Source organism: Polyodon spathula, chromosome 38, assembly GCF_017654505.1.
Source record: "Polyodon spathula isolate WHYD16114869_AA chromosome 38, ASM1765450v1, whole genome shotgun sequence".
In the NCBI taxonomy this organism is placed as follows: Eukaryota; Metazoa; Chordata; class Actinopteri; order Acipenseriformes; family Polyodontidae; genus Polyodon; species Polyodon spathula.
Genome location: NC_054571.1, coordinates 3,281,342 through 3,306,857, shown reverse-complemented (window position 1 = coordinate 3,306,857; position 25,516 = coordinate 3,281,342). Strand labels below are relative to the sequence as shown.

Below are 25,516 nucleotides of genomic sequence, written 5' to 3'. Positions count from 1 at the left end.
TTCTATAAATAAAGAATATGTTAACCCTTGCTAAATCCATGCAGCAATGCTGCTTTTCTTTCTTTTTTTTGTTCTTTCTTTTTCTCTTTCTTTCTACCTGCCTCTCTTTCTCTCCTCTCTCCTCCTGGTTTGTTAATCTCTTGTTCCCTCTCTGTCCCCCCCCAGGTACAGCCGTGCCTTCCTTCACGCCTTGTTTAAGAGTGACACGGCTGCCATGCACCACATCACAGTGCACAACATTGCCTACCAGGTCTGGATCTGTGTGTGTCACTCCATCTCTTACACTGTGTCCTGTATCTGTGTGTGTCGCTGCATCTCTTACACTGTGTCCTGTATCTGTGTGTGTCACTGCATCTCTTACACTGTGTCCTGTATCTGTGTGTGTCACTGCATCTCTTACACTGTGTCCTGTATCTGTGTGTGTCACTGCATCTCTTACACTGTGTCCTGTATCTGTGTGTGTCACTGCATCTCTTACACTGTGTCCTGTATCTGTGTGTGTCACTGCATCTCTTACACTGTGTCCTGTATCTGTGTGTGTCACTGCATCTCTTACACTGTGTCCTGTATCTGTGTGTGTCACTGCATCTCTTACACTGTGTCCTGTATCTGTGTGTGTCACTGCATCTCTTACACTGTGTCCTGTATCTGTGTGTGTCGCTGCATCTCTTACACTGTGTCCTGTATCTGTGTGTGTCACTGCATCTCTTACACTGTGTCCTGTATCTGTGTGTGTCACTGCATCTCTTACACTGTGTCCTGTATCTGTGTGTGTCGCTGCATCTCTTACACTGTGTCCTGTATCTGTGTGTGTCACTGCATCTCTTACACTGTGTCCTGTATCTGTGTGTGTCACTGCATCTCTTACACTGTGTCCTGTATCTGTGTGTGTCACTGCATCTCTTACACTGTGTCCTGTATCTGTGTGTGTCACTGCATCTCTTACACTGTGTCCTGTATCTGTGTGTGTGTCACTGCATCTCTTACACTGTGTCCTGTATCTGTGTGTGTCACTGCATCTCTTACACTGTGTCCTGTATCTGTGTGTGTCACTGCATCTCTTACACTGTGTCCTGTATCTGTGTGTGTCACTGCATCTCTTACACTGTGTCCTGTATCTGTGTGTGTCACTGCATCTCTTACACTGTGTCCTGTATCTGTGTGTGTCACTGCATCTCTTACACTGTGTCCTGTATCTGTGTGTGTCACTGCATCTCTTACACTGTGTCCTGTATCTGTGTGTGTCACTGCATCTCTTACACTGTGTCCTGTATCTGTGTGTGTCACTGCATCTCTTACACTGTGTCCTGTATCTGTGTGTGTCACTGCATCTCTTACACTGTGTCCTGTATCTGTGTGTGTCACTGCATCTCTTACACTGTGTCCTGTATCTGTGTGTGTCACTGCATCTCTTACACTGTGTCCTGTATCTGTGTGTGTCACTGCATCTCTTACACTGTGTCCTGTATCTGTGTGTGTCACTGCATCTCTTACACTGTGTCCTGTATCTGTGTGTGTCACTGCATCTCTTACACTGTGTCCTGTATCTGTGTGTGTCACTGCATCTCTTACACTGTGTCCTGTATCTGTGTGTGTCACTGCATCTCTTACACTGTGTCCTGTATCTGTGTGTGTCACTGCATCTCTTACACTGTGTCCTGTATCTGTGTGTGTCACTGCATCTCTTACACTGTGTCCTGTATCTGTGTGTGTCACTGCATCTCTTACACTGTGTCCTGTATCTGTGTGTGTCACTGCATCTCTTACACTGTGTCCTGTATCTGTGTGTGTCACTGCATCTCTTACACTGTGTCCTGTATCTGTGTGTGTCACTGCATCTCTTACACTGTGTCCTGTATCTGTGTGTGTCACTGCATCTCTTACACTGTGTCCTGTATCTGTGTGTGTCACTGCATCTCTTACACTGTGTCCTGTATCTGTGTGTGTCACTGCATCTCTTACACTGTGTCCTGTATCTGTGTGTGTCACTGCATCTCTTACACTGTGTCCTGTATCTGTGTGTGTCACTGCATCTCTTACACTGTGTCCTGTATCTGTGTGTGTCACTGCATCTCTTACACTGTGTCCTGTATCTGTGTGTGTCACTGCATCTCTTACACTGTGTCCTGTATCTGTGTGTGTCACTGCATCTCTTACACTGTGTCCTGTATCTGTGTGTGTCACTGCATCTCTTACACTGTGTCCTGTATCTGTGTGTGTCACTGCATCTCTTACACTGTGTCCTGTATCTGTGTGTGTCGCTGCATCTCTTACACTGTGTCCTGTATCTGTGTGTGTGTCGCTGCATCTCTTACACTGTGTCCTGTATCTGTGTGTGTCACTGCATCTCTTACACTGTGTCCTGTATCTGTGTGTGTCACTGCATCTCTTACACTGTGTCCTGTATCTGTGTGTGTCACTGCATCTCTTACACTGTGTCCTGTACTCTTACACTGTGTCCTGTATCTGTGTGTGTCACTGCATCTCTTACACTGTGTCCTGTATCTGTGTGTGTGTCACTGCATCTCTTACACTGTGTCCTGTATCTGTGCCTCATTGCACAGCTTGCAGTGTCGTCTGGGGCTCCAGGTAATTGCAGGGTTGGACACTAGAGGGCGACACAGACTTTGAAACTCACTCTAGCCGTTCGATAAGTGATCAGTTCAGAATTGGTTTTGTGTATTTAATGTGTGTAGTGGTGCTTTTAGAACGGCCCTCCAGCACAGTGATTGGACACCCCTCTCTCTCTCTCTCTCTCTCTCTCTCTCTCTCTCTCTCTCTCTCTCTCTCTCTCTCTAGCTGTCTCTGATGCGCTCAGCTCGGCAGAGCATCGTGGAGCAGAGCTTCCCTGCGTTTGTGCTCCGCTTCATGGAGAGGATGTACAGCAGCAAGGAGAAGTACCCGCGCTGGGCCGTGGAGGCCCTGGCTTCAGTGGGCATCGCGCTGGAGTGAGGGGGCATCGCACTGGAGTGAGGAGGCATCGCGCTGGAGTGAGGAGGCATCGCGCTGGAGTGAGGAGGCATTGCGGGACTGGTCCAGACACACACACACACACATACAGCAGCCCTGCACAATACCTGTCATTTTTGCGCAGGTGCAAATGTGCTTTTGTTTTTCAATTCCCCTGATCTATGCCATGTTGTATCGGCCCCTGTTGCTCAGAACTGGTACTACACATTCAGATGAATTTATTTTTATTTGTTGATCCAAGCTTTTGATGCGTTTTTTTTTTTTTTTTTTTTTTTTTTTTTTTTTAATAAACTTTTGTATTGTAAAACTGTTTTTTTTTTGTTTTTGTTTTGTTTTTGGCGTGTCAGTCAGTGAATAATTACAGCATCAACACCGTGGTAGTGCAGTAATTGAACCCAGACTCGTCTGGGTCTGCGGATGGTGGCGTTAATATCGAAGGAGGTTTTTACACTGAAGTCAACAGAAGCAGATTGTATTAAAAAGATGGCCCTGATTGTGGCGTTGTCTTTTTACTGAGGTGCTCAATAGGGTGGCGGTTATTATTGTATCTGTAATGCTGAGGGAACACGAAGAGGCTTTTTCAGGAACAGCGGCTTGATACCTGGTTCGGGGAGACTGATGCAACTTTGCTGGAACAAACCCCAAGCCTCCCCTGGAGTGAGGTGCAGTGCAACCAAGATCCAAGCGACAACGTGGCGTCGTGTTCCCTCAGCTTAAAAAAAAAAGTGCTCATTTATATGAGGAAGTTCGTCTTTCCTATATTGCATGCACATGGACAACGTTTACTTACAAAAAACAACATGGTCATTGCTAGTGAGCATGGATGGGGAAAAAAATTAATTTTACAATGAATAACTTTGCCTTGTCTAGAACATTATTATTATATTCCTCCTCCCCCCCAACCCCCCCAACTAAACTAGACTCGTCACGTTGTCATGGGAGATGGGCATTTCTTCGCCTGGGTTCGGGCAGGTTACTATGGGAACCCGTGTATGGTGTCGCGCAAGGCCTCTTCTCGCTTCATGCGTTTTGACCGCAGTCGTGGTTAAGCTTTAGCGGGGGATGTGAAGCCGGGACCGGTAAAGCACAGCGCTCTGCCTCGGCAGGTGTGCGGTCCTTGCTGGCAGTTTGATGACATTGCTGCATTTTGTCACTTGCCTCTGTGAACGTTATGCTGCAAGACCCAACCTTAGAGTTTTCTATAGAAATGTTGAAAAGGACATTTCCAATTCGCTTTGCTTTACAACTTCCTGCTGCTGCAAGGACAGAGCGTGTCTACGTGTCTCAGGGATTTACAGAGGTGTCAAAGATGGACAAAAACTATGAATAGCTTTGTATTAGTCTCTTGTAAATATTTTCAACTGTTAATTGCCGTACGGCTGATAGGGAAAACTAATACAAGATCTCGTAAGAGAATACTGACACAAACAGTCGCTATGCGTATTCTCTGCTCACTAATGAGGCTCGGAGGTGTGTTAATTAATACAGCGATGGATCATCAGGTTCTGGCGCAAAAGGATTGCGGGGTATACCGCGCTTGGAAGAAATGTTTCCATCGAGTCAAGCGGATATAAAGTCTAATGTATAACTCCCTTTAATATTGCATTCTAAATACAGTCGCCGAACTGCAGCCAAGCTACAGACTGTTTGGTAGGCTTGGTGTTGCGCTGGTTAAGAAAGGGGCTTGATACCAGTCCGGTGAGGTCTGGCACATCCTTCTCTCGCAGATGAATGCGACACCTCAGGCGCAGACAGCTATAACAGCTGCGCAGCTGCAACTCCGACCGTGCATCAAATGTTGACATGTTTCAGCATTATCCGACCCTATGCGATTTCAGGTCGCTTGAGAAAAAAGTGCTGTACGACTGCCCAAAAGACGTAAAACCGAGGTCGTGTCTGCAGCCGCGGCAATTGTTGATGCAAAGCTCACTCCCTAGTCTTTGTTTAGGCTGGTTTATACTTCTCTCGCAGGCAAAAGCCGCACGTCAGCTGCAGACACTTGTAAAGGTGCGCCAGAAGGGCCGAAGCACCCCCGAGTCCGCACACTTTTTGACGCAGCAAAGTGGTCGTAGCTGTTGGTCTTGCTTTCAGCCAGTCTGACTTTAGTGTCAAGTTTAAAATCCTGTTCTGTTCTTTGTTGGGTTCCTCAAAAACCTGCTCTATCGCGCATCCCTGTCTTGGGACCATGCGACAAATGTTGATTTTTTTAAAAAAAAAACATCACCGGACCCTGTGCGTTTTGCGGTCGCAAACACACTAGAAAAGGCGTAAGACTTTTCAAAAAAGACGCAGCACATCCCGACCGTCAGAGACCGCCGACTGAGACACTGGGTCTCGGTGGGCAGTATAAACCAGCATGTGGATAAAAGCGTATGCCAATGATGACTAATTAATACAAGTGATTGTACAGCAGTGTTACCAGACCGGATCTGAAAGTCCATTACTGTATGAACAGACCGAAAGAGTTCACATCAGCGGCGCTGTCCACCGTGAAAGGTGCTGAAACACAGCAACAAAAAGCATTTAAAAAGAAGTCGACTTTTCTCAATGGAATACGCACTTCCAGATATGAGTGTGTGTGTGTGTGTGTGTGTGTGTGTGTGTGTGTGGTGTGTGTGTGTGTGTGTGTGTGTGTGTGTGTGTGTGTGTGTGTGTGTGGATGTGTGTGTGTGTGTGTGTGTGTGTGTTAAAATAGACATTAAACTGCTATTTCTGGTCATTATAAGTGCTGATGAACTCTAAACACTATTATTATTATTATTATTATTATTATTATTATTATTATTATTATTATTATTATTATTATTATTATTATTATTATTATTATTATTATTATTATTATTATTATTATTATTATTATTATTATTATATATTTATAATATTATTATATATATTATAATAATAATAATAATAATAAACGTCGTCGTGTGTGTATTTACTTACATATATGAAGTAAATCATGTGCACTAACCAATACGCCTGTATTTCACAATGTAGACAATGCACGCATCGCTGTGTGTGTGTGTGTCTCTGTGTGTGAGTGTGTGTGTGTGTGTGTGTGTGTGTGTGTGTGTGTGTGTGTGTGTGTGTCTGTCTGTGTGCATGTGCCTGCATGACTGTGTGTCTGTATTTCTAGCCAGGCTGTGTGTGTGTCAGTGTGTGTGTGTGTCAGTGTGTCTATGCCTGTGTGTGTGTCTGTCTGTGTGCATGTGCCTGCATGACTGTGTGTCTGTATTTCTAGCCAGGCTAGCCAGGCTGTGTGTGTGTCAGTGTGTGTGTGTCTGTGTCAGTGTGTGTGTCAGTGTGTGTGTCAGTCAGTGTGTGTGTGTGTTTCAGATGAGATGAGGCGGACGCGGCGATGATGACACATTCACACCACCCTGCTGTATTTATTTTTCCCTGACACTCGCTGTAGTACTACAGCCGGAGACCGTGTCTGGCAAACATTTGAACAGCTTTTGTTTTTATTATCCCGAAGTGTACTGTTTCGACTTCGGAGATATGACAACGCGGCTCAGTCGCTGATGTTCAGATAACCCGTTGCATAAACACGTCGACTCTCTGCATGCACTGAGTCCCAGCGGAACACCTGCTGCACTTCGCGGTAACTATACTGCTAATATCCGAACCCACACAGCGGACAGGATAAACGCAGCGGTTTCACTCAGCAGTAAAACAGGACCGCAGGGGTCTGTCCGCCTGTCCGTGTTGTTCCCAGAACCAGTTTAAGCGACTCCAATGCGCGTCAGGAAGCTGCGCGGATAAGTAACTGGTGAGCTCGTAAGAAGTGTGATTAATTTATTTTCTTCAAGACGCGCGTCTCTTCCACCAATTCAAAAGACTCAGAAAACGGGCGACGGCTGTTTTTTGGAGAGCCGGAGCGGTGTGTTGTCTCCAGTGGCGCGTTGCTAGCCGGAGAAGCCGGTCCCTGGGGAACCATGGTGGAACTGGAGAAGGAGGTTCTGCCGCTGCCGCCGCGGTACCGGTTCCGAGACCTGTTGCTTGGAGACTGGCAAGCGGACGACAGGTAGGTGAACAACAGCTTGTTTAAGGGAGTGTACTATAATCCCGTGTTGGTAATAATGAAATATATTGCGCAGGGTAATTGTAGCTCGGTGTGAAAACGTTGGATTGTGTATTTTATTTTATTTCGTCTCGCTTGCTGGTGCGAGAGGTGGGTGTGATTGAAACAAGCCGGTCAGCCCGTTCTCCGAGCTCCGGCGGCGTGTGTGTGGTGGTGTGGAAAGGAGCCGTCACCCCGCGCTGCCGCTTAATCGATGCAATTCGTTATCTTTTAACCCCTTCGGGCGCACAAGGAATTGAGCGGCTGTTCAAACGGGTTCTTCGACATAGACATCCGGGAGCGACTGGAGGATCACAAGGAGGAGGAAACTGACCATTCAGACGATCGGGTCCAGCCTGTCCGTGCATTTTAAACACTGCTGTTCCGTGGACCTCATGGCTATATTATATATATATATATATATATATAAATTGTTGTCATTGGGGTAAAGACAGCCTATGTGAGTTTTATAGAGAGCAGGTGGTAGGTGCTTGGTTGGTAGGTGTTTCCGCATCTCAACAAATCACTCAAAGCAAGTCAATGGTCCGTCAATTTGAACTTTTCTTGCTGTCAAATTCAGTGCTGACTGAATGGTGTCGCCTTACTGACAATAGTGCGGCGGCTGTTTCTTTTTCATTTCCCCGTCCTTTAAATCGTTGCGCTGTGGAACTCGGAAGTACAAAACAACAAAACTAAGAAATAAGCCGCGGTTGTTGTTATGCGTTTTCTGTGGGTTTGTTTCTGAGTGAAATAAACAGATTTGCCTCAGTGAGTGTCAGACCCGTGCGAGAAGCTACAGTAACATTCTGTTTCATTATAATGAGTCTGTGCTGCAAACAGCAGGCGTGTTTCCATGTGCGGTAAATCATGCTGCGAGCTTTAGCTTTAAGATGTGCAGATGCGAAATATGTTTACTTTGGTAAGGCTTAAGCGCCTGCGTTATTGAGGATATATCAGAAGTCATGGCGACCTATCTGACAGCTGATTGGCTGAGTTATTATCGGCTGTATCTTGGAATCACTAATGAGGTTCTGACCAAACGTGCGCAAAATAAACAGAAGGTAACCAGAGCGGTCATGATTGTTTGTTTGTTTGTTTGTTTACAGTGTGTGAATGTGTTTATCTGTTCCGACCCATTCACAGTGCCGTGTAATTGTGATTGCTGATTGCTGGATGAATATCAGGCGAATTGAAGCTGGACAAACACGCGGTCTTTAGAAGGTGCAATACAATCGCATTGAAGCGCATCCACTGCAACTTCTTGCTGCTGCGTAAAGACATTGCATCTGAACGAGTCCCACAGAGTGCGAAACAGCCATTGAGAATCCGACACACTTAATAGGAAATAAGTCAGAAAACCCCTCTAACTTATACAAAACATTTTGCTTTCATTTACAGCGGCCCCTCCTGTGTTTTTCTACTCATTATTATTATTATTATTATTATTATTATTATTATTATTATTATTATTATTTATTAATTATTAATAATATTATTAATAATAATAATAATAATAATAATAATAATAATAATAATAATAATAATAATAATAATAATAATAATAATAATAATAATCATGTTAAGCTAACACAGTGTATTAGAGAAGGCCCTTATATAGCAACATATACCGAGCATCAAAAGAAACAAATCAATATTATAACAAATTTACTTTCGAAACAAAATAAAGTATATAAATGATGGACATTGACGAAATGTTTTTGTTTTCTTGTTGATCACTCGATCATTCATCTTGGACGATGACGCGTTTGAGCGACTGTGACTGAAGCACATGCACTTAACCTGATCAGTGAGACAGGTGATGAGGAGTGATTTCAGCTGTTGAATTGCAAGCTCTAAAACAGAGTTTGCCGTTTTCCGATCATATCTCGTGAATTCTATCCAGATATAAGTGATGCGTTTCTTTTCATGCCCAGTATAGGACTTTTAAAATATCCCGTCAGTACGCCTGTAACAGCGAATTAACGAGCGCATTATAAGACTTGTGCAATATCCAGAGGTCTGTGTAATTGAAAAAAGAAACACGTTGTCTGAATTATTATTAGTTTAGTTCATTTGGCAGACATCTTTATCCAACGCGAGTTGCGAGTGTCACAGGGCAATGCAAGGTTACAGTGCAAACACAGTATTTAAATACAGTGTCGTTTATTGTAAGTGCAAATGCTACTAGAATACAATCTGCGATCAGAAGTAACAATTTAGGATTTTTCAGACAAGGTGATTCTGCGATGGTATAATTGGTTACAGGAATGCGGGGTGGAGTTGGGTAAAACCCATAGGAAATGTATATTGCACCGGATCACTGACTCACCGACCTCAGCCACACAGCATCGACTGAGCACCGCTGCGCTCAGCCTCTGCTAATGACTAAACACCGATGAAACGAGCCTTGAAACGAGCCCACAGGGCTGTTTCACACGAGCACGTTTGCGCATCTCCACAATCAGGTGATGTAGCGCGGCTAATTCACCAGCTTCCCAAACCTGTCGCCTCTGGAGTCCCGGGTCCGAGTGGAGCTTGTTAAACCTGATTTAAGCATTAGTGTCCGAGCCCCTCTCTCGGCTTTGCTTGTTTGCTCACAGCCCCCAGCTCGCTGCGGGGTGCCAGCGGAATAAAGAGTCAGGAGAACTCTTTTGTACAGGACACCCTCACATGGGTCTTTGTATGGGGACACATGGAACACGCAAATGCGTGATGACCTGAAATTGAGGAAGCCATTCGTTCCCATATACAGCATTGAGAGAGAGAAAAAAAAACTTAATTCAATACAATTTTTATGTGTTCATAATATGTCATGCATGAAAAAAAATCGTTCAAAAACAGTTGTGTCAATATTATTATTTCTCTGGGGGGGGGGGGGGGGGGGGGACAGGCAGGATGTTTAAGAAATATTATGCTTTCTGTCATACTATATTGTATCAATATCAGGGACTAGCATATATTCTATTTTGATTCTTAACCCCAGGTGAAGTAAGATTGTGTGTGTTTGTATATGTGTGTGTGTGTGTGTGTGGGTGGGTGGGCGAGCATGCATGCAGGTGTGTGTGTGGGGGGGGGGGGGGGGGGGTGGGGGTGCATGCATGGTGTGTGTGTGTGTGGGGGGGGGGGGCGGGGCATGCGTGCAGTGTGTGTGTGTGTGTGTGTGTGTGTGTGTGTGTGTGTGTGTGTGTGTGTGTGTGCGTGTGCGTGTCTGTTTGTTAGTGTGTGTGAGTGTCTGTGGAGTTCCTGCCAGTCACGCTCCGGCAGTGTTAGGGTTTGTTTTGCATTCAGCTGAATTGAAGCTCAATGAAATGGGGAAGCAGGCGGTTTCAATCCCTTAATATGTAAATTACATTTGAGAACTTTAATAAAAAATAAAAAAAACTATTCAAGTCACTGTTAAAATGTCAAAGTCTTACAAAACTGCACCTTCATCAAATAGAGACCAGACATGATCAATCATTTTTATTGCATGCCCCTATTTACAGCAGTGGTGTAGTGGTGAATAAAAAAGGTGATAAACGACCCAGTTTGATGGAGTTGAACAGATAGACTCAACAGAGATAGATTGAACATGAACAGATACATTGTTATTGGCCCTCAGCCAACCTCAGCCCCCCATATACAGTCCTTTCCCTCTCAGGCGCTGTTCAGAACCAACAGTGCGCTTCACGTGAACAGTTCTGTGAGGGTCCTTTCATGGGCTAGGATGAAGGCTACTAGCAGATCCAGTATGCCTAACAACAGAACATTAACAGAACATAAACAACCAATCACAGAACACACACACACACACACACACACAGAGAACATGCAGAATACACAGTCCAGTGGCCACACCACCCTACTCACTCCACAGTTCTAACTGAGAGCTCTCAGCTGTCAGTCTTGCACGCAGCAACACAACACAGATGCTCGCTGTTAAAATATCTTGTCTTTAACCTAGTATTTGCACATCACAGGGGAGTAAAGTAAACTCTGTATCCCTTATATGGGAAGTGGGTAAACGCTATATTGCCCAAATTAAAAGTGGGTAAACGGCGTTTACCTGCATATACCTTCTACTACACCACTGGTTTACAGACTCTATAACACACACACACACCACGTCAAGAAGGACAGGCACATTTAGTTCAGTCCCAGACAGAGCACTAATGATCTCCAGCACAGCCTACACACAGGATAGTGTTTTGTCGCCATTACTGACTTGTGGAGTAATGCGCTGACATTTAAAGTGTACAAACGAGACTGTGGTGGCTGTTTCTGCATCGATCAGGGTCTGGGGAACAGTGCCGGGTGGATTAATCCGGCCTCGAGGTGGGCATTCTCACAAATTGGCCATGTCTGCCAAATGAATGCCGCGTCTCTTAAGAGCTGCCCGGAGAAATCGTCTGCCTCCTCTTCAGCTTTGAAACACAACATTGACCTTGATTTATCAACGCAGCGTGCGCCCCAGAGCGCATATCTGCTGTGTGTGATAGAAAACCCTATTCCAATACAGGTTTCATAAGAGTTAGGAAAAGTATACTGTATAAAGCACGGTGAAGCGTACCCTGGAAGCACTGTAAAGCCCAGAGAGCTACATGGTAAAGAATATTTAAAACACACAGGAAAAGTATGAAATAACTGTAAAATTACTGTGCGAGTTTATCCTGGTAAACTTATATAAGTGAACGGATTCTTTAAAACTTGTTATATATTATTATAGCTTTTAGAAATAGCACAAGAAACTGAATAAATCTGAAGACAAACGTTGCTTTTAACGTATCTGCAAGCATCTTGGTTGTTTCTTATTGGCTAATTTTACCCAAATCAGGCACACAAGACAGGATGTATTAACTCTGCTGTATCACCCGTGCAAAGAACATTTCTGAACCAAGCACAGGCCATCTGAAAATGCTGTCTCAAAGGATCAAGTGATTATACCTCAACAACATGACTAGGTAACCCATTCCATCCCCTCCCCACTCTCTGTGTGAAGAAGAGTCTCCTTCAGCAACATGGCTAGGTAACCCATTCCATCCCCTCCCCACTCTCTGTGTGAAGAAGAGTCTCCTTCAGCAACATGACTAGGTAACCCATTCCATCCCCTCACCACTCTCTGTGTGAAGAAGAGTCTCCTTCAGCAACATGACTAGGTAACCCATTCCATCCCCTCCCCACTCTCTGTGTGAAGAAGAGTCTCCTTCAGCAACATGACTAGGTAACCCATTCCATCCCCTCCCCACTCTCTGTGTGAAGAAGAGTCTCCTTCAGCAACATGACTAGGTAACCCATTCCATCCCCTCACCACTCTCTGTGTGAAGAAGAGTCTCCTTCAGCAACATGACTAGGTAACCCATTCCATCCCCTCCCCACTCTCTGTGTGAAGAAGAGTCTCCTTCAGCAACATGACTAGCTCATTCCTTCAAACCATGTACACATTACAACCTGTTATTCTGTCAGAACTAACAGTCCAAAACAAAGAAGTAAACTAGCACGTGTAAGAAGCTTTTAACGAAAAGTTATACAAGTGTCTGGTCTATAAACAGAGCAGGGTTATCGGTATTTCAATAGAGACGCTCTGCAATGTTTTGCTAATAATGTATTCGCCCAATCTGCAGGGCATCAGACACATTGCATTAATCAACAGAGTGAGCTCTGTAGTGGAGAGAGAAGTTTGTGCCTCATGCTGTCAGCGTTATTAACTCACCAGCCGCTCGGAGGAGACACATCACAACCAGAACACACACGGTTACAAGTGTAGCGAGGATTAAACCTGATTAAGACAAAATCTCCTCTGAGGTTAAGTGGCTTTCCTCCCTCTTCCCTCCCCTGCCCTGTCTGTGAAACCCCGGCTCCACAATCAGCAGATAAACTGCCTCTAATCCATCCTGACAGTTCAATTCTGCCGACAAATCGACACAAACACACCAGCGAGCTTCACCACACCTCAGCCCTTCTCCGCCCTCCCTCTCGTTTGTAGAAAGCTATTTGCAAAGTATATTTTGCCATTTATTTCTGCTTTCAAGTCTTTCTCGTCGGGTTGTTGAACTGGGAGTAGCTAACAGAATGAGTTCACCAATGCTGCCTGTGTTGCTCCAGCTATATTGGTCTCAAGGTGCTGTGTTTTATGAAGCAAGCGTTCCAGTAAAGCTGGCATGTTTACTTGATTAAAGAAATCTATTTGGAAGCCGTGCTTTCAGGAGTTGCACCTGGAGGGTGACATTGTTCCCACGCCTTCGATTCCTTTGTTCCTGTCAGTAACCAATCAGCTGCTTCCCCCTATTGACTGGCAAGCTTTCAGCCAGTGATGTGACCAGAACACACTGCTGAGGGGAAGTGACCCAGGAAGTGTAGCAGTAAACGACTTCCTGAGAAGAAAAATGCCTGTAGAAACTGAGAACTTTCTTTAACCTATTTTAGTGGCGCGCAATGCATTGTGGGCGATCTCAAGCAGAGAGGAGAAGGAAGAGCCCGGTAGTAAAGAACTGTTTCTACAAGGTTTTTTTAAAATTGTGTAATTTCTAAATCGTGATGCAATTTCTGATGTCTGTGTACTCCATACCATAGAAACTGTTTTCTATTTGAACACGCTGGGATCTGATTGTCGCCGAGCGGTCGTCCGGTCCACTGAAGAGGGAGTTCACGACCACAAAGAGGTGCCAACCTGAATAAAATTAACGTTTGTTTTTAATTTTATTAATGCATGCCCCAGCTACAGAAACTGTCCATCCACTTACAAACCAGTTACACCCCAGCCACGGTGTGTTAGTACGGGACATTTCTGAAAGCAGGGATCAGATCAGCTACTCGGATCTTGTTCTGCAGCAATTAAAATATCAACTGAAGACCAGCAGACTTGTTAGGGTTATATTACTAGGCTGTGTGCAGGCTGTCTGTTATTATTACAAGAGGTGTCATCTCTTACAGTATGGGTCCTGGCTGCTCAAACTGTGTGAAATCATGACTGTCATAATAAGAGACAGCCGACACACCACGTCTTCTCACGAATCGCAAAAAACGAAGATTGGACTAAACATAAAAGGGTTGCTGATTGTCTAACTACGCGGTAGGGTCTGTGCATGGGAGGAGATAAATGTTATCCATCCATGAGACACTGAAAAAGGCTTTTAGTCAAAGTGTTTGTCTTTGAATTCTAGGGCCCCGTTCACTAAAGAGTGTTGCCGTTGTCTTACACTGTTCCTGATTCCACGCAGTCAATGGGATTTCCCTCTGCTTGAATAACACGCAGTAGTTTTTACTGCTTTTCATTCATCTGCATTGAATTAATGAGGTTGAAGGGTGGAAATCTGGCTAATGAAGCCCCTAATATTCATCTGGGATTCTCAGAGGGGTGGCCAATGTACCACTGCTTTTACTACATGCTAAAATCACCGCCTATGGGAAGCATGCTCATAATGCATAGTAAAATACCGTGTGTTAACCGGGGTGCTGCATGCTAACGAGGTGTTTAGCATGTGGTATTTTTTCACAGAGTGAAAAGGGAAAATTCCCTCCCTTTAGCGAAGGACGACTGTAGTTTCTTTAAGATTACTGATCATTTTAGCGGGCTCCTGTCCACTAGGAAGTCTCATCAGCTTCACCTAGCAGAACCACTGCCACCTTTGGCTGGGTTTTCTCAGAATGGGTTGGAAGATTTCACAGGAAGACATCATGAGCAGAACCCTGCTGTAATCTAGCTCGGTTTATTAGGGGAGCGGGTGAGCTTCTCGCAGGATAGCTGTGATGTAAAAAACCTCTCCAGACCAAGTCCTTTGACAGGATACTACCTTTGTTTTAATATCCTCTGAGCCAAGTCTGAGCCTCTTTTTCAATCCTGGTCCTGGAGGGCCATTCCACTCCAGGTTTAACAGCTACAATGCTATCATGAACTACCTCAGGGTCTGGATGGAGGTTCATTTGGTTCAAACAAAACAATTTAGAACAGGGTTGGAACAAAGACCAGGAGTGGAAGGACCAACTTTGGCCACCCCGGTGCAGACTAAGTTAACTCTATCCAATATTTTGGACACAGTTGCAAATTAAGTGGAGAAAGAATTAGTACCGAGGATAGGAGACTCTTCTTCACACAAAGAGTGGGGAGGGGATGGAATGGGTTACCTAGTCATGTTGCTGAAGGAGACTCTTCTTCACACAGAGAGTGGGAAGGGGATGGAATGGGTTACCTAGTCATGTTGCTGAAGGAGACTCTTCTTCACACAGAGAGTGGTGAGGGGATGGAATGGGTTACCTAGTCATGTTGCTGAAGGAGACTCTTCTTCACACAGAGAGTGGTGAGGGGATGGAATGGGTTACCTAGTCATGTTGCTGATGCTGAATCATGAGATACTTCAAGACCTGACTTGAGTTCTGAGATCAATCAGCTACCAGGAGCCAGACAAGCGCTGGCATCTGAATGGCCTCCTGCCGCTCTCATGCTCCATGTTCAAATGGCATCACTGTGTGACGCCCCAGCTGCCTTTCACCCTACAACAAACCCTGCAGTGACACACTCAGACAGGACACTGTGCATCATCATGGCGCAGGAACACTCAGTGATACTTTGGTGTTCTTCTAAACAGTAAGCATTTAATAAAATGCCAACCTCCAGTCTGGGAGTGGAAATGCAATTCTCAGCAGAGCTCTAACCTGAAGCAGGGATTATCATACAAATGAAGGTCTTCTGTCACGCAGGCAGTTTAGTCTTCCAGGCCTGGTCCCCCTGCGCTCTGTGTAATACAGCAGTGTCTGTGGAACACTTCGATAAAGCCTGGCTAGAAATACACAGACACACACACACACAGGGATAGACACACTAACCCACACACACACACACAAAGGGATGGACACACTATCCCACACACACACACAGGGATAGACACACTGACACACACACACACATAGACACACACACACACACACACACACACACACACACACAGGGATAGACACACAAACCCACACACACACACACACACACACACACATGGATAGACACACTGACACACACACAGGGATAGACACACTGACACACACACACACACACACAGGGATAGACACACTGACACACACACACAGGGATAGACACACTGACACACTAACCCCCACACACACACACACACACACACACACACACACACACACACAGACACACACACACACACACACACACAGGGATAGACACACTGACACACACACAGGGATAGACACACTGACACACACACACACACACACACACACACACACACACACACAGGGATAGACACACTGACACACACACACACACACACAGGGATAGACACACTGACACACACACACACACAAGGATAGACACACACACACACACACACACACACACACACACACACACACACACTCTTGTGAAATGGGAGCAGGATGAACAATGCAGCCCTTATTGACAGGAAAGGGATTCGCAGCATGTTCAAAATGACTCACTTCGCTGCAAAGGAAATTAGAGGATTTCCCAAAACATGAATAACCTTGTTTTGCTGAAGCCAGTGACGGGAATTGCTTATTAGCCAGACAGAAAAGTGGGACTGCTTGTAGATTTCAACCCCAGGTATCTGCAGGGAGAGAAGCTGTGAAAAGACACAGGCGTTGCTGTTGTGGTAAAAGATCAATGGAAGGGTCTTATAGGCCAGGATCAAACTGTGATTTATGGGGAAAATCTTTCTTTAAAAAAACTCCAGAATTTGAGCCCAGTCACAAAATTCAACATTTTTTTGTGAATGGAAAATAAATCATAAGTCTACTGTTAACCATAACAGTAACACAGTAGTATTTCATGTTAGATTTTGAAATGTCACATTTTTCATTTTGTCAGTTTTTTTTTCCATTAAGTATATGGAAAACTACAAAGCAATGGTGTGTAATTCAATATGTTACCGCAGGTGTCTTTCGACTTTGTGAAGCAGAATCCGTTAATTCTACTTAAGACTAATTCTAAATAAGACTTGCTGAGATTCTAGAAGCTAGCTAATAGGGTTATGACCTGCGCTGCCAGACTTAACACACAAGCCCCTAGAAATCCTGAAAAATCAGTGAATTAGTCCACCTCGGCTCCTAAATATTCAAACAACACTGCCAACTAATGCTGTTGCTGCTGTAAGAGAAGGGGTCATCTCACACGTGACCTGGGTGAAGGGTCACCTGCCAATTGAATTTGCCCCATTGATAATGGCACTTTAATACACAGCCATGCTGTCTTCACCCAGCAGGGACTATTGCTCTCCCTTAGCTATGCCCTTAGGTCTCAAAGTCAGGACGATTCTTCAAGCCGTTGACACTGGGGCTGGTTGAGTAAGTGGGCAGAGTACCCAGCACAAAGCAGGCATGTTTGTTTTCATCAAAGCATGGCGATCGGGTTCTTGGCGAGCTCCTGGTGCAGTCAACTCTGCTAAATGTTGGAAAACCTCCACTTCATTTCCAGCTGGGTCCTCTGGTCCTGGATCCTGTGCTGTGCTTTTGGTCTGGGTTAACTTTGTCAACTCCTTTTTAAGATTTGAAATACTTCAATCAAGTCTCAGCTAGTTCCAGGCTGTATAGATTCAGTCTATCCTCATGGCTCATTCCTTTAAGCCCTGGTTCCTCTTCGCTGAACTCTCTCCAGGGTCACGATGTCCCTTTGATACTGTGGTGACCAGACTAACTAAGGGCAGTCTCCCAGGTGCATTGCACCACCTCGTAATCACCTTACTGGATTTGTACCCCACACGTGTGTCTCTATACCCCATCATTCTGCTTGTTTTTTCGGTTGCTTCCCCACACTGCGTGGCTGCTGACAGCGACAAGCCTATCATATGCAACACCGAGCTCTTTCTCTTTGGGGACCTGTTTTAGTTCTACACCCCCCCCCCTCCCATTTGGTATTTAGGAAGCAAAATGAGTTCATTCTGTAGGGTGATGCAAAACTTTTGTATTAAGTGATCAAGAGCCAGGATTTTGCGTGTTAAATAAACTGCCCCTTCCTTACAGCTGCACTCCTGTTAGTAAACCCACAGGTGTGTCTTATTGATGACGGGAGGTGAGGTCAGATCATTCACAGCAGGGTCTGATTGCTCAAACGCCTGTCAGCTGATCATTTCAATATTATACCTGAACGAGGGGAGCTCTGGGTGCAGAATGTTATGTTGAGGTAAGAATATACACAGTGCCTATAGAAACTCTACACCCCCTTGAAGTCATGTCACAAATTTTTGGATTTAGGTCGGGTCTCTGACTGGGCCACTCAAGGACATTTACCTTTTTGTTCCTTAGCCACTCCAGTGTAGCTTTGGCTGTGTGCTTTGGGTCGTTGTCATGCTGAAAGGTGAACTTCCATCCCAGTTTCAGCTTTCTTTCAGAGGGCAGCAGGTTTCCCTCAAGGACTTCTCTGTACTTTGCTCCATTCATTTTCCCTTCTATCCTGACAAGTGCCCCAGCCCCTGCCGATGAGAAACATCCCCATAACATGATCCTGCCATCACCATGCTTCACAGTAGGGATGGTGTTCTTTGGGTGATGCGCTGTGTTGGGTTTGCGCCAAACATAAGGCTTTGCATTTAGGCCTTTTAGTTTCATCAGATCACAAAACTTTTTGCCAAATGGCTACAGAATCTCCAGAGTGTTTTTTTGTATACTTCAAACCGGATTTAAGGTGGGCTTTCTTGACTAATGGCTTCCTCCTTGCCACCCTACCACACAGGTCAGATTTGTGGAGTGCTTGGGATATTGTTATCGCATGCACACTTTGACCAGTCTTGGCCATAAAAGTCTGTAGCTCTTGTAAAGTTGCCATTGGCCTCCTGGTAGCCGCTCTGATCAGTCTTCTTCTTGCTCGGTCATCCAGTTTGGAGGGACAGCCTGATCTAGGCAGGGTCTTGGTGGTGCCATACACCTTCCACTTAATAATCATCTTGACCGTGCTCCAAGGCCTTTGATATTTTTTTATACTCATCCCTTGATCTGTGTCTTTCAACAACTTTGTCCCGGAGTTCTTTTGAAAGCTAGAGAAACTGCTAATTCATCTTGAAATCATGTGAATCACTACAGTTTAACACAGGTGGAGGCCACTTAACTTGGTGTGTGATTTTGAAGGCGATTGGTCACACCTGAGCTAATTTAGGGAGGTAGACACTTATCCAACCAAGCTATTTCAGTTTTTATTTTTAATTAATTTTCTACAAATTTCTAGAATATTTTTTTCAGTGGAAGTTGTGAGGTAGGAGTTGTAGATAATGAAAAAAATGATTTTATTTTATTGCATTTTAATTCCAAGCTATAAGGCAACAAAAGGTGAAAAATTTGAAAGGGTTGTAGACTTTCTATAGGTACTTTATATGTTTTAAACACCATCCCAGTATAAGATTTCTTTGTCTTGCATTTGTGTTTTGTTACAACTACAGTCAACTCCTTTTAATATCATTTTAGCATGCGCAGGGACAATATTATCAGGAGCAGATCAATATCCTGCCGTTAAAAAGAAGTGCCACCTGGAACTACTAAACACTCATCAATTTAGACACGCTAAAAGAAAAATAACGTGGAGGAGGAACGACTAGAAGTCTTTCTCAGTGTCTTTATAAAAACAAGGGTGGATTTAACACCGTTAAGATGAGACAGTATGCCATTCCAGCACAAAACCAAACCTGCAGCATTTATAAAAAATAACAACAGCCCCATCCCCTTTTCCCAGGCGACCGCTTGGCTTTCTGGAGTTAAGCACTTCAATAAAAGCACGCCGTCAGGGAACGTTTCCCCAGCAAAGCAGCTCAATCTTTCTCTCTGTTGCTCCCAGCCTCGGGGGAGCAGCTCAGACAGCTTAGATTAGGAGACCAGAGGAGCATCAAGACAAGCACAGACAAGGCAGCGGCTCCCTGCTTTAATGAGAGCCACACGGCGGGGAGGGAGAGCACCGGCCACAAGAGAAGAAACACGCAAACACAGGGAGGAGAGACCAGAACCCAGGACAGGCATGTCTTCCAAACTAGTGCCCTGCAGCGGGACACCTTCGCCGCTCAGGAAAGCGCCTTCTTGGGATTGGTCGTCCAGGTCTGTACAGTTGTTGTGCTTTATTATTGTGCCGTGTTAGGTTTCCTCTCTCTCTCTGTATCTATTTTATGGTTCATGTCAGTTTTTTTTTTTTTTTTTTTTTTTCAAAGTTGTGGCAGGGCAATTTCTTGAACTCCACAGAGTTCACGCAAACTGTTTTTTAAAATGTTTACAAATTAAATTAAAAACTCGTGACCGAAGGGGATTTGTGCATTCAGATATTATCCTCCTCTTGCTCAGTATGCATCTACTGCAGTTATTGAAGGCAGAACTGTAGTTATTAAAACTGTTAAAGGTTCAGCTAGCGTCCACTGTTATAAATCAGACTTGCAATACTAGATCTTAATTTTATACCAGTTTCATTATGTATTATTACAAATAAAATAAAAACACCAAACACAAAAGATCTGAGAGCCAGCTAATTCAATACAGTCTAGTATAGAGAACTCAGTGCTGTACTGGGGATCTGAGAGCCAGCTAATTCAATACAGTCTAGTATAGAGAACTCAGTGCTGTACTGGGGATCTGAGAGCCAGCTAATTCAATACAGTCTAGTGTAGAGAACTCAGTGCTGTACTGGGGATCAGAGAGCAGCTAATTCAATACAGTCTAGTATAGAGAACTCAGTGCTTCTAATTCAAATATCCATCCACAAGCATCTTCTTAGTCTTCAATTAAAACAACGAACTTGAATTCGTCCTAATTGGAAGCCTCCCTCAATAAACATTTTAAGTAACGCGTGACAGTAGCCTTTATTATCGGGGGAGTTTGTTCAGGGTTTTTGTTGAATTCACGTGCCCCCAGGTTGTCAGAGAGTGGTAAATATTATTCTTTGTGTGCTTGGGCTTCACATGGCTTTAATTAAGCAGGGAGGAGAGCAGGGGCAAAAACTTCACAAAACAAATCTGGACCTAAACTCCAGGGCTCAAGCTGGCCATTCACCATCACTAAACCATTCAAAACCACAGCTCGGAACGAAAGGCGTTCTCCTCTTTATACCATGTGACTGGGACTTGATTGATGATCAATTAGTCGATTTAAGATCGACACATTCCACACCAGTGGAATTAACCCCATCCCTGCCCACCTGAAATAAAAAAATAACCAACCGTCATCAAATAACCTGCCTGGACAGGAGAGAGCCGCTCTTCTGCACAGAGGAATGAGTTATTTATTCCAGACCTCATGCATGCATTGCTTTCCTTGGCATCTTGTTGATACAATCAATTTACAAGAACGAATTGGTCAGTTTTGACAAGCAGAATGTGACAGGGTGGCTTTGCAGGGGTGACGTCAGACCAGAAACCCAGACTCCAGAAGCAGCGGGGTGAAACTGAAACGCTACAGCGCTCAGCTTAATAAACAAAACAGACAGTTTAAACAAAACGCAACACTCCGGCACGTGGGCCGAAGTAAAACAGAACAAGACACAAGCAATCTTTAACTGGAACGAGTACCTGCAAGAGCTTACAGCTGGTAGCAATCGTCTTTCTTGGACTCACAGTGTTGTTTTCCATTCCTCCTCTCAGCTCTCTCCCCAGACAGTGGCGCTCTCCTGACTTTTAGAGTCTGTGGCTGGAGCCCAATTACTCAATAATTAACAATTACTCAATTAAGGCTCCAGCCACATTCTCACATGTATTTTGGCAGGGAGGAATTTAACCCCCTCCCTGCCGATCTAAAACACACAAACGCAAACTCATATTAATGTTAAAAGGAATGAATACATATATACATAAAAACTGTAATAAATCATAACAGTACAAAAATTAATTAATTAATAATGGGCAGGTACCCCTTCACACAGTTTTTTTCAAATATTTATCCCTTCTACTTTGAAATGCAATTAAAGGGTTGCTATTTTTCCATTGATAGCATGTGCCTTCATATCTTTTGAGTCTCATTTAAATAGCTGGTGTAGCAAAGGGATGACAAACAGACACAGAAGTGTTCTGATTCTGATCTCTGATTATGTGTTCTGATTCTGAGTTCTGGTTCTGGTGTTCTGATTCTGTGTTCTGAAAGCCAGGCAGACTGAAAACAGCCTTTTAATTTCTCTGTCAGAGAGTGTTCACCCTGCACCACAGTGCACAGACCTGTGTTCTGAAAGCAGTAATCATATAAAACAACTCAAATGACTGTGGGGTAATGTTCCCATTACACTGTCTGCTGTCTTCATCACCTGCTTGCAAAATAGCTCTGACTGCTGCTTAATACTGAGCTATGGAGCTATGCTGGCTCAGCTAGAGGACTCCCTTTCCTGTCCTCCCACATTGTAAAGCTCTGATACTATAGAATGCTCTGCCTTCTACTGTCAGGGAAGCTGTTTCTAAATAAGACTGAAAACTTATTTTTGCAAACTGGCTTGCTTTTTTTTATTATTTCAATTTCAATGGTTGAACTGTTCTCTGTGTGTGTTTGTGAAGCGCTTTGGGGACTCTTGTGATGAAAGGCGCTATAGAAACACGCTTGTCTTGTTATCGCCACCTCCGCCCATGACATCGATTCCATATTTTGATGGGGTTTTTTTTTCATCTCCTCCTCAATTTTAACAAGACAGAATAATCTATTTCCATGCGTCAATTATTCTAAATGAAGAGCTCCCATTGAAAACACTGGCTTGTTTCCACTTGTAGAAGATGCAGAGGAGTGAATCACTATCACAGTGCAGTGTAGCCCTCGTCTTTCTGTTTAATAGCAGTCCACTACAGAGAACTCGTTCATCTCTGTCCACAAACTCAACGCAGCCCAATCAGAGCTGAGATCTCCTATTCCCACAGGAGGGTGGCTGTGTGTTCATTCCAGAGCAGTTAAAATCAATATGCAGAACAGAGAGCAGTTAAAATCAATACACAGAACAGCTCTGCATTGAGAGATCACAGACACAGCATGCATTAAAGCCCAGGGCTGCTAGATTCAGAGGCAGAGGTGTGTCACTGAATACAGAAACCTGTTTAATGCAGGTCTTGATGAGGGACTCATTGTATATCTCTCTGATGGTTTATTATGTTATATTTCCATCTGCACCGCGAAACAAGTGTGTGAAACTCAATCTCCTCTCATTCCCAGTATCAGACTGGGGCTGCAGCCGGGTTCACCCGCTGTCTGCAATCCACTCTGCACCCGAGCCTTGCACAAGAGGCAAAGATCCGCTTTGTAGATCGCGTTTTCATAGAATTGCTGTTTATAACTTAATTCATCAGCTTCCAGTGTTTCCGTGGTAGGATCATATATTCGTTGACATCGTGTTCTGTCTAGGTTTTTTTTTTTTGTTCTGCACTTTTAGATTTAAAAGTCGCCTCTCTTGTCCTGTACTTTGGTCATTCAGTAACTTCCACCCTCAGTGTGGAGAGAGAGAGAGTTCTTCCAGCCCACAATGCTAACTGGGGCTGACAGACAGACAGACAGGCAGGCAGGCAGGCAGGCAGGCAGGCAGAGCCCCGATTAAAATGGATTTTTCTCAGATCTGCTGCTGATGGAAATGAACGAGTCTGCTTTCAAACCCATTTCAACTCAGGCAGAAAGAATCGCGACATGTACTTAATTCTGTACTCTAATTGTTTCCTGTTCTGTAGGTCAGTGGCATTATTAAATTCATGACTTTGCCACAGATTTCACACAAGCTGCAATCTTTTGGTAGAAATGTCAGGCTATCGATGATAAACCTTTTAATGCAGCAAAATTCAGGGCCTCAAAACTAGTGCACTGTATCATGTCTTTCAGTCAATAAACACATTTGTTTTATTGGTCTTGGATCTTGGATCTTATCTAGTGGCGCAGTTGAGCTGGAACTCGCATGACAGGCAGGCTCAGTCACATGACTCCCACCCCCTGTCTGATTCAGACAGTCCTCTTCATGCAATGGAAAGAGATTCAGGAACAGCTGCTTCTTTGAGAAGGCTGCAGATGCTGCCCACAGCAGTGCATCAACTATGACTTCGGAGACAAACACCAGCGAAGCCACTGACACACAGACCCACACGTCAATAAAGCAAAGCATTCTGACAAGCTGGTGAAAGACGTTGTGGAAATCCTTGTAGAAATGAGATAAACGCATCGCCTCTTACATGTGTTACGAGAAGTTGAGGATACAAATAAAAGGATTCCTGTTTAAGAAAATCGCTGTTTTAGGTGCGGTCCTGTCAGGTTTAGCACGGTGTCGCTGGTGTGCGCGTCCACTGAGACTTTTCTATGACAGTCTGGAGCAATCCCAATGCTACAGAACAGTGGCAGCCCCCTCTCTCTCTGTGAGCGTGAAGTCAGCTGCTAAGTACCGCTGAAGAGAATACTTCAGCTTTTCTTTTTCTAGCCTCCTGCATGGCCATTCATTACAGCCAAGCAGCGCTGGCCATCTAGTGAGACCCAAGTGTCTGAAGTGCCACTTCCATCTGTAATACCAGAGCCACCACTTCACACGCTCGCAGTCAAAGAGGAGAGGAAGCTAAAAGCAGCACAGTCCTTCACGCCCATTTTTAATTAACTGAGGATGGGCAGCGTGCCTATAGGTTTGGGCCAATGGGATTTTGGCAAAATTTGTGCATGAAACTGTTAATGTACACCCAGTTTTAGTCAACTGTTCTTTGTCATTTGGAGTCCGATCTGCCACAATGGGGGACCCATTTTCGCGGACAATCCCAAATCAAACCCCCCTTGTTCACTAAATATACTGGTATCCCTAAACGACCCTTCAGCTTCACTTTCATTCCCTAGACAGGGCTCAGAAGTGCAGTGTTTTAAAGAAACATGGATTTTAATACCTGTCCCCTCTTCAGAAATAGAACTGAATCATCAAAATCAGTGGTGCCCCCAAAGAAGGAGACACCACAGAGCGGTGAGGGGGTGGAATGGGTTACCTAGTCATGTTGCTGAAGGAGACTCTTCTTCACACAGAGAGTGGGGAGGGGATGGAATGGGTTACCTAGTCATGTTGCTGAAGGAGACTCTTCTTCACACAGAGAGTGGGGAGGGGATGGAATGGGTTACCTAGTCATGTTGCTGAAGGAGACTCTTCTTCACACAGAGAGTGGCGAGGGGGTGGAATGAGTTACCTAGTCATGTTGCTGAAGGAGACTCTTCTTCACACAGAGAGTGGGGAGGGGATGGAATGGGTTACCTAGTCATGTTGCTGAAGGAGACTCTTCTTCACACAGAGAGTGGTGAGGGGATGGAATGGGTTACCTAGTCATGCTGTTGAGGCAGAATTACTTGGATCATTTAAGACCCGATTTTGACAATGTTTTGAGATAAATCTGTTACTAGGAACTGGATGAGCTTCAATGGGCTAGATATGTTCTTGTGTTTTTACACAGCTATGGCCAGAAGTTTAGCATCACCTATAATTTTAAGATTGAGACGCAATTTAAAAAAAACTATATGAACATAATTTGTCTTTTATTTCACATCATGTAAATGATACAGCATTAGTCTACTAGCCGTGCTAGTAGTACAGAGTTC

At 44.4% G+C, this 25,516-nt stretch overlaps 2 protein-coding genes across 5 annotated transcripts in view; both read left to right on the top strand.

The window, feature by feature from the left end:
• Nucleotides 1-3,244, top strand: part of qtrt1 (queuine tRNA-ribosyltransferase 1) — a 9,566-nt gene extending 6,322 nt beyond the window's left edge. The window contains exons 9-11 of one of the 2 annotated variants that reach the window (XM_041235788.1): nt 166-250; nt 2,800-2,935; nt 2,978-3,244. In XM_041235788.1, the coding sequence (XP_041091722.1) occupies nt 166-250; nt 2,800-2,935; nt 2,978-2,994 (238 nt within the window). In that variant the 3' untranslated portion in view covers nt 2,995-3,244. Of the gene's footprint in view, nt 1-165; nt 251-2,799; nt 2,955-2,977 lie in introns of both variants that reach the window. The other variant, XM_041235790.1, reaches the window with a different exon arrangement.
• A 3,047-nt stretch (nt 3,245-6,291) lies between these two features.
• LOC121304597 (potassium channel subfamily T member 2) overlaps nt 6,292-25,516 on the top strand; it is an 89,063-nt gene continuing 69,838 nt past the window's right edge. For 2 of the 3 annotated variants that reach the window (XM_041235812.1, XM_041235810.1), the window contains exon 1: nt 6,292-6,997. In XM_041235812.1, the coding sequence (XP_041091746.1) occupies nt 6,909-6,997 (89 nt within the window). In that variant the 5' untranslated portion in view covers nt 6,292-6,908. The remainder of the gene's footprint in view (nt 6,998-25,516) is intronic. The other variant, XM_041235811.1, reaches the window with a different exon arrangement.